General features: G+C 60.8%; 2 protein-coding genes across 4 annotated transcripts; both read left to right on the top strand.

The window, feature by feature from the left end:
- Window positions 1–528: 528 nt before the first annotated feature.
- EFHD2 (EF-hand domain family member D2) lies at window positions 529–10,122 on the top strand. 3 transcript variants are annotated; one of them, XR_005559677.1, is made up of 5 exons: window positions 682–4,326; window positions 6,603–6,750; window positions 6,860–6,994; window positions 7,241–7,490; window positions 9,990–10,122. XR_005559677.1 is itself a non-coding variant. In XM_039367330.1 (4 exons), the coding sequence occupies exons 2-4, from the start codon at window positions 6,637–6,639 to the stop codon at window positions 7,373–7,375; spliced, it is 384 nt and encodes a 127-aa protein (XP_039223264.1). In that variant the 5' UTR covers window positions 529–662; window positions 6,603–6,636; the 3' UTR covers window positions 7,376–9,001. The 3 variants fall into 3 exon arrangements, 2 of the variants coding, with proteins under 2 accessions (XP_039223264.1, XP_039223263.1); XM_039367330.1 differs by lacking the exons at window positions 682–4,326; window positions 9,990–10,122 and adding an exon at window positions 529–662 and having other exon boundaries at window positions 7,241–9,001; XM_039367329.1 differs by lacking the exon at window positions 9,990–10,122 and having other exon boundaries at window positions 7,241–9,001.
- Window positions 10,059–12,857, top strand: CTRC (chymotrypsin C). The gene is made up of 8 exons (XM_039367331.1): window positions 10,059–10,158; window positions 10,468–10,556; window positions 10,795–10,892; window positions 11,135–11,257; window positions 11,415–11,551; window positions 11,652–11,797; window positions 12,113–12,262; window positions 12,771–12,857. The coding sequence occupies exons 1-8, from the start codon at window positions 10,074–10,076 to the stop codon at window positions 12,786–12,788; spliced, it is 846 nt and encodes a 281-aa protein (XP_039223265.1). The 5' UTR covers window positions 10,059–10,073; the 3' UTR covers window positions 12,789–12,857.
- Window positions 12,858–13,888: the final 1,031 nt, after the last annotated feature.

Raw genomic sequence — 13,888 nt, 5'->3', positions numbered from 1 at the left:
CCCACCCAGTGTGCCCACCCGGGCCCAGCCCAAGGCAAACCCGATCCGGGCAAAAAGGCTGGTCATCTGGCAGGTTCTCCGGAGGGCGGAGAAGGAACATCTGCCAAACCTGCCCCAGGAGACGGGCCTTCCCAGAGAGCGGGCCCTGGCCGCTCTGCGCCTTCCACGAAAGGACGACGGAGAAGTAAAGGGCCCCTTGTTCGGGTGGCAAAATTCACCCCTCATTCACCCTTGGGGCCCCCTTGGTCTTCGCCAGGGGTGCTTGGCACCCACAAGGACACGGAAGGGCTCCGCAGAGGCTTCTCGGTGGGAAAGAGGGAAGAGGAGCGCCTTCAGTGAAAGATCCCAGGTTTTCATTTTGGGATGAAATGCGAGCACCCACAAAGTATCTTCATTTAAGTAAAAAAAAAAAAAGGAAAAAGCAAACGGGTCCCATTGTGATATTTGTCACGGAACTGATCCTTTTTTCCTTCCTCTTCTCTTTCCCCGTTACTGCAGCATTCACCTTAAAAAAAAATCTCAGGTATTGTTTTCCTAGCTTTTCCTTCAAGGACATTTTCTCCAGCCAAGGTCTGGGGATCCTGTGGCTCAAACAGTCGTTCTTGGCCTGGGGCGGGTCGGCCGCTGCTCTCCGCCCTGAGTGTGGCAGCCAGATGACCAAGGTAAGAGAAACGGGGAGGGTGGTTTTTTGTTTTTTCGCTTATTTTTCCGTTTCACTGATAGCCGTCAAATGTGCTTAGGTCTAATAGTCCAACCCTCTGCTCAAGCTGGAGACCCTCTACCCTTCTGGACAAAAGGCTGTCCAGTGATGGAGCAGCCACAACTTCTGAAGGGAAGCCCTTCTGCTGAGGAACTGTCCCTCCTCCGTTCCAGGTTGCTTCTCTCCTTGATAAGTTCCCCTCTGTTGCTTCTTCTCCTGCCTTCTTCAGGGGCTTTGGAGAATAGGCGGGAACCCCCCCCCTCTTCTTTGGGGCAGCCCCTTAAATATGATTAATATTGGCTCTGCCCAACAGATCAGTCAAAACATTCTGGGCCCCTTTTCCCCCCACAAGAGCCGTTAAACAGCCCGCAGACTCAAGGAGGGTGGGCAAGGGAACGGCTTCACCCTCCACCCAGCTCCCTTCGGGTGCCGAAGAAGCTGCCCCCCCTCCCCACAGAAACACCAAGGGTGCCACTCTCCACCCTCAGCCTCCCTCCGTGGCTGTTCTGAACCGCCTGGCCTCCCTGCACACTTTTCTGCAGCATCCGAGGGGGTCATTTGAGGACAGGGCACCCTCTCAGCCGGGAGCACTCTGCAGCAGCCAGGCCATCTGTGCTGGAGGCTCTGCTCTGCCCCCCCCCCCCCAGGCCCAATGGCACCCTCCGCATGCCGCCTGCTTCTCCGGCTCTGGCTTGGCAGGAAGCTGACCCTCCCCAAGAGCGTCTCTGGCTGGCTGCTCCCAGCGCCCCCCCCCCGCCCATTCGGCCTCCTTTGCTGGACATGAGGGGGGGGCGGCCTCTTCTTGCCTGGCAACCCAGTGTGTCATGGAGGGGGGGCTGCTGGTGCCGCTCTGCCCTTTCTCCCTGCCCAAAGGAGAATCCAGACCAGAGAATGGGGGTGGGCAACCAATGACCGGTTTTCTGAAATGCCTAGTGGAGCTGTAGAACAGCCATGAGCCCAAATGGGAAAAGCAGGGGGGACGCGGGGGGGGGCAGCCAGGATTCTGGCGCTCTCTCCCCTGAATGGAGCCTGTTTTACAAAAGCCGAAGCTTGGCAGCCATCGTGGTTGTCACCTCGTCCGTCTGCCTTGGGATCTGTGTGGGTGCAGATCTAAGCTTGATGTGACGGCGGCGCCGATGTCTGTGTGGGAAGCCCCCCCTCCCCCCTCCACTCACAGCCAAATGGGATAATTGCATTATTTTCTCCCCAAGAAGCCCCTGGGGGGCTCAGGCCTGGAAAGGGAGCACTTTTCCTGCCAGCTAGGCCCCGTCAAGCTCTTCCGCCTTCCAGCCGCCCCCTCGCCCACCACTCCCCGATCCTTCCCCAACGCCCGGTAGGTAGCTCTGGAGCTCAGTGGGGAGAACCCAAATCTTTCCCCCAGGACTGTGGGGAGAGCCGAGGTGAAAGACGCCTTCGCTCTTCCTCCCTTTGTGTTGAAGGCAGCCGAGGGAGGGAGGGGCCGGGGCTCCTCTACGCCCCCCCACCTTCCCTTGGGATGTAAGCAGAGGTGGAAAGGCAGGCGGGCATCAAGAGGAGCACCTCCCCCCCCCAATGCCTGGGAGTTTCCCAGGCAAGAGGGCCACGTGCCCCCCAGCCTCACCCACGCTGCCCCCCTTCCCTTTCTCCTCCTCGGGAGACGTCCAGGCAGGGCGATGCTCTGGGAGAGACAAAGCGTTCGCAAAGGGTCCCCCCCTCCTTCTGCCCTCCTCCTTCCTCTCTTTGGAAATGGAGAGCAGACGGTGGAGCGATGGAGCACCTGCAAGCTACCTGCAGCCTCCCTCTGTTGGCCCGGAGGATCCCAGGGTGGACTGACGTGCCCAGGGCCACACATGGTGGTGGCCTCACCGCGGACGTGCCCCCCCCTTGGCTTACGATGGTCATGACCATCAGGTTAAAGAATGCAGGAGCCCTATTAAACTTATTTTTTAAAAAAATATTGTAGATTAAGGGTTTTTTAAATTATATATTAATTTATTTAAATTTTAAAAACCAAAGTGATGATCTTTGAACAGGAGGTGGAAGAAAGACGCTTTGTGCACGGGGGGCACGGGGGGGCTCCCTGACCCTGGAGAGGGAGGGGTTCTTGCACTTCTGCCCAAATGTTTCCTCCCTACCCCCCACCCCAGTAGCTTTCTTTGTGCGTGGGTTAAGGCTGCCGCCTACCGTGTGGCAGTGCATTTGTGGGTGTGTTGCTCTTGTTAGGGGATGGGACACTGAGGCTGGCAGGAAAGCCTGCAGGTGCGTAAGGAGGGGGGTCCCTCTGTGGCCCCTTCACTCCTCTGCTCTCCTCCTCCCTCTTGCAGATCCCTCCCACCCCTGTGGGGAGAGGTCTGCTTCTCGGCCTCCACCGCCCTGTCCCGCTTATCCTGGAACTATCAGCTATCCTGCTTATTTCTGGAAGGGAAGGGGGCGACTGGCACCTGCATCTGGGAGGGTCTCTGGGGCTAAATCTGGGGCACAGGCCCCGGGTCCTCACCCCAAAGGTGGCCTGGCCCTCCTCAGAGGACCAAAATCCACCCAAAGGTTGGTGCAGAGGAGCAGAGATGCTGTCCGAAAGAGGCTTCCATTTTTCTGCCTCGTTTGCTTGGGATCTGCTTTCGGTTGTCTTTGGCGCTTCCTTCCCTCCCCAGTTAGCAATGGCCAGGAGGGGTTGTTATTTGTAGTCCCTGCCCCCACTCCATGCAAGCCCCCCTCCTTCCCTCCGGGTCCCTGAGCGGAAGAGAGCCTGGGTCCCCCTCCAACGCCTGCGCATCGGCACCAGGTCACAGAGCCGAGTGGGCTATTTGCACAGCTGCCTCGGTGGTCTTGTGGGCCTTCCTTGGGGTGTGCGATGGCGACTTTTGCAGATTGAGCCCCCCTGGGCTTCCCTGGTGGGGGGTCAGGAGAGGAAGGAGGAGCAGGGCTGGGGGCTCCCTTACTGGGAGGAGGAGGAGATGCCTGCATCTTCAGGTCCTGCCTAAAAATTGACGGGGGGCGCCTGAGAGGGGCTGGGGGTGCCGCCCTCCCCTTGGCCAAGCAGCCGGGGATCGCAGAGGCTCCCGCGATTGGTGGGGGGCAGTTTGGGCTGCCGGACCCTCCGCCCCAGCCTGGCCCGTAACAAGGGCAGCGCGGAGCCTCGGCTGGGTCCACACCTGCGCTCGCCTTCTCCCCGGGGCCAGGATGATGGGAGCTGTAGTCCTGCAGGGGGAGCGCAAGGCTGGGGAACTACGACTCCCAGCAGCCCCCGCCCGACCGTCTGGGCCGCGGGATGATGGGAGCTGTGGTTCGGCGCCTCGGGGGCCGCCGCCTGGGCGCCTGTGCCCCCCTTCCCGCGGCCGGCGGGGCGGAGCCGGGCTCGGCTGGCCGGCGGAGGGGAGAGGAGGCGCGCCGGCTGCTGCTGCCGCCGCCGCCGCCAGGATGGCCACGGAGGAGCTGGCCGGCAAGCTGAGCCGCCGCCTGCGCGTGGAGGGGGGCGCCGAGCCGGAGGAGGAGGAGGAGGGGGGCGAGGCGGAGGGGTCGCCGGGCCTCCGAGCCCCCCCAGCCGGGCAGCTCTCGCCGGGCGGCGCCCACCGCGTCTTCAGCCCCTACAGCGAGTTCCGCGAGTTCTCCCGCCGGCAGATCAAGGACATGGAGCGCCTCTTCCGCCAGTGAGTGCCCCCCTCCCCGGGGGGCTTCGCGCGGTCTTTTGGGGGGCTGCAAAGGAAGCTGCTCCTGCTCCCCCCGCCTCTCTTCAGCCCCGCCGACGTGGGCTCGGGGCTGCCCGGCAAGGGGGGGGGGCAGGAAGGGTTGGGGGCTTTTCTTCCAAACCGGGGCGACGCAAACAGAAGAGGGGGCGGCGGGCAGGCCTCGCTCGCATCCCGGGGAAAGCGCCCTCTGGGCACGTGCAGAGGTCCCCGGCGAGGGGGTTGCAGGCCACCTCGGCTTTGGAACCTGCCTGGTTGCGCTGGGTGGGGCGATGGGACTTGGAGTCCTAAGTAGCGGGAAAGCCCAGGGCCACCCCGTCTGAAGCCCGGGCGGGGGTCTGTCGGGGCCAGACTCCCCTCCGTTGGCGCAGCCCCAGCGGAGAGGACCGCGTCTCCCCAAGCCCGGCTTTCCCCGCAGGGCGCCGTTTGCGAAGGGCACGTGCGGGGGGGGGAACTGGTGGGAGGGATTTTGACACCCCCCCCCGCCTTCCAGGTGCCCTGCAGCTCACCGGCCTGGCAGCGCCGAGCAAGACGGGCAGGTTGCAGGCGAGAGAGCGCCAGGCAGAAATGCAGCCTGTGTTACCTTCAGGGCTGCCACGGACCTGGCTTGCTGTTATTCTGTGGGCTGATTTGCCAAGAACTTTAGGCTAATGACTCTGGTTAATGGAGCCTCACTGTTCAGGGATAGTCTTCCTGAATCCCGGAACTTTGGGGATGGTTCTTTCCGCTTTGATCCTTTTAGGGGCCAGAGAGTCTTTTTCAGCTGGGTGCAGAAGGGGCTGAAACTGAACCGTGGGGCTTCCTGGGGCCCACGGCTAACCAGCCTGTAGTTGCTGGGCTGGGGCGGGGGGTGGCTTTAAAATTGGCTGGCCTGGCTGTCCGTTTCCGGCAAAGCAGACGTGTGTTGCATTCTTGACAAGTGCTCGTTGTGCAGTGTCACACAGTTGTTAAGCATTGCACCAGCTCCCTGAGCGACAAAAAAGGAGGGATAGGTGTCCGAAGGGGGTTGCTGCAGTTACTGACTGATTCTGCAGAGAAAAATGTGGGGAGAAGCCCTGCGTGGGTCCAGCTTAAGAGTCCCTTGCTTGAGATCGAGTGGCTGTAGAAATAGAACAAGCAGATAAGTAAATGAAAAATGCAGCCACGGCTGAAATCACTGGCAGGCTGATGCCCCAATCTCCCGGTGGCCTCCCATCCCAGGACTTGAACAGATGCTGTGGGGGTCAGGCTTGATCGAGGGTGATTATTATTCCTGGGTTTCGGCGTGGTTGCTCTTTCCTTTGGGCGCCTCTTCCCTCTGCAGCCTCTGGTGTGGAGAGCTGCTGCTGCTTCTGCGGGGGGGGGGGGCACGGGGGAAAGCGGGCAGCCTGCCTGGTTTCTTCTGTAAGACTGTCTGTCCTTTGTGGCTCCATCGGTTAATCTTGCAAAACACGCCCTGCAAGGCTCCAGTCCTGCTTAGCGGCCCGGAAGTGGCTCCTGGGGGGGGGGCACGCCTGAGATGAAGGCAGGGTCCTTCACCGCTCAGCCAAACCACTCGCCCCCTCCCCCCCCCCCCGCAGGCCAGCTGGGGGGGCGGAAGGAGCTGGTTGGCACCCGTGTGAGCAGGAAGTTTGCACAGAAGCTGGTTAGCCAACTCTTTGTGCATCGTGGCTCCGGCTTTGCTCTGGGAAATGACTAAGCCCTACTGCATCTTGTGGAAGGACACCCAAGAGCAGAGCTGTGGCTGGCTAGTAGCCCCCCTTCCTGGCTTCCTGGTCGCTGAAGCACCCCCTTCCTCCTCCCCCCCCCAACATCTGGGAACTCCGAAGCACCTTCTGGTTTTTTATAAGCCTCTTCCTGGCCCGCCTCACGACCCTGTTCCTGGGACCCTGAATCTAGCCAGTCAGGTGCCCCCCCCAGACATACTTCTGCACCAAATGGAAACGGTGTGCAAGGGGTGGGGGTGCCAGATCGCACCTGGATAGGCCCCAGTGCGCAGCTGATGCGGGGGGAGCAGAAAGGCAGCCCAGCCGACTCAGCTGTAATGATGGGATATTAGAACTACAGCCTTGTCGGCAGCCTCGAGGATGGGGACGGGGGCTTGGCCCGAACCGTGGGGTCCTCAGCAGCCCCATCTGTCCAGAGCTGCTGGAGAGGGACCCAGGTTTCCCCAAGGGGGGGGTGTCAGCTGGACGAGACAGCCGCTCGGGACAGGGCTGGCTGCCAGCTGAGCAGGTCTTCGGTCTGGGCCCCGTCCCCAGGTACGATGCGGGCAAAGACGGCTTCATCGACCTGATGGAGCTGAAGCGGATGATGGAGAAACTGGGGGCCCCCCAGACGCACCTCGGCCTCAAGACCATGATCAAGGAAGTGGACGAGGACGTGGACAGCAAGCTCAGCTTCCGGGAGGTGAGGGTCCTTCCCCCCACCCCACCCCACCCCTTGAACGTGGCTGGGGCGGAATTTGGCCAAAGCCCCGGCCCGTTTCCACATCTCCTTCCCCTCCCTCCCCCCACAGTTCCTCCTCATCTTCCGCAAAGCGGCAGCCGGGGAGCTGGAGGAAGACAGCGGCCTGCACGCCCTGGCCTGCCTCTCGGAGATCGACGTCTCCACGGAGGGCGTAAAGGGGGCCAAGAGCTTCTTTGAGGCCAAAGTAAGGAGGGGGGCACCAGCCAGGGGGCCTAAAGACCGGGGCCGGGGGCAGGTTCACTCACACAGTCCAGCCTGGAAGCCGGCCGGGCGACTTTGGGTCACGCTCTCTCGGCCCACCTCAGAGGGACGTTGCTGTGGGGAAAAGAGGCGGAAGGAAGAGGATCAGATACGGTCTCTCCCTCAAGTGACTTATCAGAGCAGTAAAGGTGGGACACCCCCCCCCTCCTTGGCTGCCCCCCCCCCGCAGGTGCAGGCGATGAATGTAACCAGCCGTTTCGAGGAGGAGATCAAGGCGGAGAAGGAGGAGAAGCGACGTCAGGCAGAGGAGCTGAAGCAGAGGAAGGAGGCCTTCAAGGAGCTGCAGTCCACCTTTGGGCAGTAGCCGGAGGTCCCCCCGCTGGAGCCCCCCCCCGATCACGCCCATCCGGCCCGCGACCAGCCTCCCCCTCGCAAGACCCCCACCTGCTCGGCGTTTGTGGGTCAGGTGACCGCTAGAGGTGCAGGAGCCGGAGGGACCCAGCGTGGTCGGTGGGAAGAAGGCAGTCCTTGGAGCCCCCAGACTCATTTGGGCCTGATTTCCACCCCTCCCCCCTTCCCCGAGCCAGCCGTTTGGTGTTTCTTTCACGGCGTCTTCGTAGGTCTCGTGCTTCTCGGTGTCTCTCGGTCCCAGCTTTGCGGACTCGGACGTGTGAATCGTCCCGTTCTCCCTCTGGGGTTGTGATACATGGTTGTGGCCTGCTGTTTGGGGTGCAGAAATGCCGTCTTTGTGCGTTGCCTCGGCTGGATAGATGTGCTCGGACTCTGCTTTCCCCAAAGTGGGCACCCCCAGGGGTGGCAGGAGGTGGGCCTGGTGGGGGGGGTCTCCTTTGAGGGAGGCCCTTAAAGCACTTTCCCTGAGAAGGGAGGGGGGCCCTTTCCCACCTGAGGTTTAGAGTTTGGACTCAGCAGAACGTTGAGGGGTTCCCCTGCTGTTCTCCGGCAGGGGATGATGGGAGCTAGAGTCTGGCGCATCTGCAGGACAGGGTTAATTTATAGTTTGTATGTGTGTGTGTGTGTTTCCGTGTGTGTGTTTATATCCAGACAATAAGCCCCAAGTTCTTCTGGAATTGTGTTGCTGTGTACAAGTGTTCTGGTGGCAGGAACAGAAGGGGGGGGCGAACGAGATTCCCCCCCCCCAAGATTCGGGGCAGGTGGGCCCAGATGTCCAGCGTGTCCATTTGAAGTTGTGAACCCTCCAGCCAGGTATCTCCACACCCTGCCCTGGTTCACACGTTGCGCTTGTCTCTTCCCCTTGCACAAAGGAGAGCTGCCAGTCAGGGGAGGGTGGGAGGACGTGTCAAAATGCCCCAGGTGGGAAGGGTGCCTAGAGGTCATCTAATCCAACCCCCAGCCACTGTGAAGAGGAAGACATTCACAGTTGGGGACCCCTTCACCACCCACTGCCCCAGCTCGCTTCCCACTGCCCCAAATGGATTAGGGAGAAGGGGCTGTCCTGCAGTGGGCTTACTTGCCCCCAAGGGGGGTCTTCATTCTAGGTCAGCCCCCTTAGCTGAACGCAACGTGTGAGCCAGGGCAGGATTAAGAACTTGGTGTGAGGCGTGAATTACTCTGATGCTGGCCTGTTCAGTGAGCCACAATTAAGGCAGATCTGGCTTAGTGCTTTGCAGAGCCCCGTCTGGCTGTTGTTGAGGGTTTATTCCCCGGGGGGGGGTCTTTCCACCCAAACCCCCAACCCTTTTCCTCCTGCTTGCTTGCTTTAGTGCTGAATTTGTGTTGTTTGGCCAAAAAAGCTCTGTGCACCCCTGAAAGCTGGCTGGCTTCTTGCTGGGGCCGCGTGGGGCCTGGCCCTCAGCCTCCCCTCGAATCCCTCGGTCACTTCAGCGGACAGTACGACATCTGTGGGTTGCGAGGTGGTGTTTTTGGGTTCAAAAGCTGCTCCATTTCAGTGGTATGATTTTATTTTTTTTACCCAAATATAATTAAAACAAAACTATATTTCATAAGCTCATTGTGGTATCCGGAGTCTCTCTCTTATGGGGGTGGGGGGCAGTGGGGAGGAATTCAATCAGGAACTGTGGCTGGGCTTACTGACTCGAGCAACCTCTCCAGTCTGCTGCAGTGGGGGCATGCCCGAGCTGGCGGAATGGCTGGGCTTGGCCCCCCTTCAAGAAGGCCAGCTGGCATACGGGCTGGCCGTGTCCCCCCCCCCCCCCGAGCGGAGCTGAGTCCAAGCCGAGGGCACCGTTTGTGCGTCAGTGTCCTGTGGGTGCCAATCGGACCACCGTCTGATTCTGGCAGGGCCCAGGGGACTACGGAGACGTTGGCCTCCCTGGTTCTGGCACGCGGGGTCCTCCCGGCCAGGCCCTGTAAAGGCCTGATTGCGGTTTACCCCACAAACCATGGGGCGCCTCCCTGGCCCCCCCTTCCCAACGCCTGCCGTGTTTCCCCATGGGAAGCGGACAGCTGTGGAAGGAGGTGCCGGAGGGGTGTTTCCACCGGCCGTGCCAGGCTGGATGAGGCAGCTGCTGCTTCTCCCACAGCCGGGGGCCTCTGGGGCAGGGCCCCCCCATCTTGCCCTAGAGGTGCTCCAGCCGTACCCGGTGGGGCCCTGAGGAGCTGCCCTTGCCAGCACCAGCCTTGCTCCCTGGAACGGGCTGCAGCAGACGGCTGGGTTTGCTTTCCCTGGGCACCCTCCCCCCCCCCTTTCAGAAGGAAAGCCAGGCCAGAGGCCGGATGGGAGTGTGTGTGGGGGGGGGGCTCTGGTAGCCCAAGATGATTTGGGAGGCTGCCCAGATGCCCACCCCCATGTTCCCAGCCCTATTGAACCTGGGGCTGCCTGGACCAGCTGGGGGGATGCAGGAGGAGCAGGTCTCCCCCTCCCGCAAGCCCCAAAGGTCTCCCCCCTTCTTGAGGGCTGCAGAGACCCTGACCCAGCCAGCGGACACAGCTGGCCGGGATCTGTGCTAAGGGGCCGCCTTCCTCCTCTATCGATCCAGCGATAACCTGGCAAGGTCAAAGGCGCCTGGCAAGGATCGCGCCTGGTGGGGGCTCCCAGGATGCTCGGCTGCCGCTGGCTATAAATGCGGGAGGGGCCTCCCACAAAGCCTACTTCAGTGGCTGCCATCATGCTCAAGCTGCTCTGCGCCCTCCTGCTCGTGGCTCACGGTAAGTGGTTGGGGGGGGAGCCGTGCCCTGCCTCCCCTCTGGGAACAGCTCAGCGCCTCCTCCGCCTGGGCTGCCTGGAGCTGCTCAGCTCAGGGTCTAGTCAGTTTCTCTGGCTATTGGATGCAAAGAGAATCTGGTCAGTCCTCCCTGCACGGGCGATTCCTCCCCCTTGGAAGTGCCTCAGTCTCACTGTTTGTGGGGAGGGCAGACTTTAGAAGGAAAAAGCTGTGGAGAGGCCTCTTGTGTCACTGACATAAATCGCTCAGAGGTCTCCTTTTCTTCCCTCCCTCTCCTCTGTGCTTTTTCAAGCCTATGGCTGTGGCCGCCCCACCTACGTGCCCAACATTTCACGTGTGGTTGGGGGTGAAGACGTCCGGCCCCACAGCTGGCCCTGGCAGGTAAGAGGCTTGGGGGTCCTTGCTTGCTGCAGTCTGGGAGGGCAGAACCATGGCTGACCAGTCGTTGTCCTGTGGGATGCCTTGCCACTGGAAGGGGGAGAGGAGATCTTCGTGAGACCCAGGAGGGTCTCCATACACCGGAGGGGGGGGTTTGAGGCGCAGGGCAAAATCCGGGCTGGAGGGGAGTGAACGTTTGGAGGTTTTGAAAGTAACAAAATTGGGCCAATTTCGCTTTCAGGTCTCCCTCCAGTACGACAAGAATGGAGTTTGGGCTCACACCTGCGGCGGGACCCTCCTTGACCCCCACTGGGTGCTGACGGCGGCTCACTGCATCAGGTAAGCCCCCCGACCCTCCGGGGGTGATCCCCAGCCCCAAAAGGAATTCGGGAGAAAGACGTTTTTCCTTCTCAGAGGCAGCTGGCTCAGCCGAGGCCTCGTCTCCCAAAACACCCCTGCGGTGTCTTTTGAAGGACACTGGGGAGCCCCCCCCCCGGTGTGTTCCTTGTGGGGCAGAAGGAGGAGGCTTTCTGGGGGAGGTTCTGCCCCCCCCATCCCACTTCCTCCCCTCCCTCCCCCAGCTCCAAGCGGACCTACCGAGTGCTGCTGGGGAAGCAGAACCTGAAGGAGGCCGAGGCCGGCGAGGCGGCCGTGGCGGTGGAGAAGGCCATCGTCCACGAGAAGTGGAACTCCCTCTTCATCATGTGAGTCTCTCTGGAGGGCCGGGGGAGGAGGGGGTGGCCACGTCCTTGCCCCAGGGGGCAGGGGAGGGGGCACTTGCTTCACCTCCTCCTTCCGGGGGGGGGCACCTGGCCCTGCACCCCCCCTCAATACGGCTGCTGCTGCTTTTTCCTCTGGCAGCAATGACATCGCCTTGCTGAAGCTGGCGGAGCCGGTCAAGTTCAGCGACACCATCCAGCCCTCCTGCCTGCCCACCCCGGACTCTCTGCTGCCCCAGGGCTTCCCCTGCTACATCACTGGGTGGGGCCGTCTCTGGAGTAAGTCAGCGGCTCCCCTCCCCCCAAGCAGGGAAGAGTAGCCCCGAAGGTGGCCGTCCTGGGGTCCAAACGCCTCTCTCTCTCTCTCCCTCCCTCGCAGCCAATGGGCCCATTGCGGACAACCTCCAGCAGGGTTTCTTGCCCGTGGTGGACCAGGCTACCTGCACCCAGAAGGACTGGTGGGGCTCCATGGTCAAGCCCAGCATGGTCTGCGCGGGGGGAGACGGCGTCATTTCAGGGTGCAATGTAGGTTTGCTGCTTCTCCTGGATGACCTGGGGGGCCCTCAAGCACAGCGACAGATGGGGGCTTCGCCAAAGGCCAAGCCGTGGTTTGCTTAACTCACACTCAGCCACATCGGTCTGCGTTCCAATCCTGTGTGATCCCACAGAGCTTTGTGACTGGGTGGGCATGAAGCTGGGACCTAACCCCGGGCAATCTGGTTTAGTACAATCAGTGATCAAAAGGACAGGGACCCCCCCACACCCAGCCAGCCTCAGGGGGGGAGAAGCAACCTTTGGGGTTGCCGATCCCTGAGCCGGCCTGCCCTCCTCTGTCCGCAGGGCGATTCTGGCGGGCCCCTGAACTGCCACAATGGCGACTCCTGGGAAGTCCACGGCATCGTTAGCTTTGGGTCAGCCCTCGGCTGCAACACGGCCAAGAAGCCCACCGTCTTCACCCGCGTCTCCGCCTACATCGCCTGGATAAAAGAGGTGAGTGGGCGGCAGGAGCCACATCCCGACTGCCCAGCAGGCTCTCCAGACCCTCCTGTGGGACCCCGGGGTCCTTTCCCCACGGACTCGGAGGCCCCCCATCCAGAGCGATGGGCTGGCATCCTTTCTCTGTTCAGGGAAATCCAGCAAGGTTAGGTTGTCGCCATGAGGTCACGAGGCATCCTCAGTAATAGGCTTGGCCCTGACCCTTGTGGACGGAGGGCCTGCCTTGGTTCCGGGGCTGGAGCACGTGCAGAGTGCAGAGCCTGAAGAGCCAGGCGTCGGCTCCCCCTTCTCCTGCCTTCAAAGGGGGCCACTTGGCCATGGCTGCCATTAACGTTGCTCGCCCAAAGAGGAGCCTGTTCAAATCTGTTTCCAGGAGGGGGAAATTGGGCCTGGCTGATGCTGGAAACGCATCGCGGAGGAAAAGAAGCTGCAGCTCTCGGCAGGATCTGTCCAGTCTTTTCAGAATCCGCTGAGTGGTGCTTTGTCTTTTCCCCTCCCGTAGAAAATGACTCAGAACTGAGGACCCAGCTGTGTCGTGTGTGGCAAACCGATACGAAAAACACTCAATAAACGTTCTATCATCCCAAGAGGGCTGTGTCCTTGTGGCATTTCCTGCCCGCAAAACCTGGGGTTCCTTCACATCCCGCTCCAACGTTCATTCACCTCCGGGTTTCTGGGCTTGTCTGGGGGTGTGTCTTGCACACTGGGATTAAAGACCCTCTGGGGCACATCCCCCACCCCCCCACTTGGCAGCCTCCGTTCTTCCTCCAGCGGTCCGGCTGCAGTCTGTTACCCTGCCTGTTAACCATCACAACGGAAGCTGCACAACTGCACCTCTAAAAGATAAGGAAGCCGCCATGTCAGGCAGAGGAAAGACATGGCACAGAAGGAAGGAAGTGAAGAGGGAGGAGGCGAAAGGCAGGCTCAGACAGATACAGGTAGCCCTCGACTTATGACCACAGCTGAGCCCAAAATTTATGTTGCTAAGTGAGACGTTTGCTAAGTGAGTTTTGCCCCATCTTACCATTTTCCTTGCCACCGTTGTTAAGCGAACCACTGCAGTTGTTAAGTTAGTCACACATGGTTAAGTGTGGATGGTGCCCCCCCCCAGTGGCTGAACTGAGTACTGGGCCCATAGTTAGGGCACATATGACCAAACTGCTGCCCCTGGTGGCTGAATTAGGTATAGAGCCGCAAAGAAAATAGAATATGCCTTTATCAGTGAGTGCTGCCCCCGGTGTCTGTGTTGGGTATTGCTGCCAAAGGGGATCCTAGAAGTTCCTGCTCTTTCTGGGCTTTGGGGCTTCTGCGTCCCCATCTTGCCCCAGATACGGGATTGGGAAGTGGCGGGCAGCTCCTTTTCGGAGCATTCATGCAGAATTATTCTCTGCTGTTTGGAAATGGGCCGGTCGGGGGTTGTGGAAGGAGTGCCTCAGTTTCCCCCTTTCTGATCTCTGTTGACTGCCCACCAATAAATGGATTTTTTCCACATTCAGTGGGCGTGGCAAAGCCCTTTCGTGGAGACCACCAAGGGGAATGTGGGGCTGGTGAGGGGCACAAACTGTCTCAGGTGCCTCTCCTTGAAGAATGAAAGCAGCCAAGAACAGATAAAATAAGAAA

The sequence above is a fragment of the Crotalus tigris genome, unplaced genomic scaffold (assembly GCF_016545835.1).
Source record: "Crotalus tigris isolate CLP2741 ecotype Arizona unplaced genomic scaffold, ASM1654583v1 scf7180000020588.15403103151:6194809, whole genome shotgun sequence".
Taxonomy (NCBI): Eukaryota; Metazoa; Chordata; class Lepidosauria; order Squamata; family Viperidae; genus Crotalus; species Crotalus tigris.
The sequence above is the reverse complement of the archived record's forward strand: the minus strand, read 5'-3'. Positions and strand labels throughout refer to the sequence as shown.

Coding starts and splice junctions, on each gene's coding strand:
- CTRC (XM_039367331.1), top strand. CDS start 10,074: ATGCGGGAGGGGCCTCCCACAAAGCCTACTTCAGTGGCTGCCATCATG. Junction 10,159..10,467: donor CCTCCTGCTCGTGGCTCACG/GTAAGTGGTTGG, acceptor TGCTTTTTCAAG/CCTATGGCTGTGGCCGCCCC. Junction 11,552..11,651: donor TGGGTGGGGCCGTCTCTGGA/GTAAGTCAGCGG, acceptor CCTCCCTCGCAG/CCAATGGGCCCATTGCGGAC.
- EFHD2 (XM_039367329.1), top strand. CDS start 3,860: ATGATGGGAGCTGTAGTCCTGCAGGGGGAGCGCAAGGCTGGGGAACTA. Junction 6,751..6,859: donor GCAAGCTCAGCTTCCGGGAG/GTGAGGGTCCTT, acceptor CTCCCCCCACAG/TTCCTCCTCATCTTCCGCAA. Junction 6,995..7,240: donor AGAGCTTCTTTGAGGCCAAA/GTAAGGAGGGGG, acceptor CCCCCCCCGCAG/GTGCAGGCGATGAATGTAAC.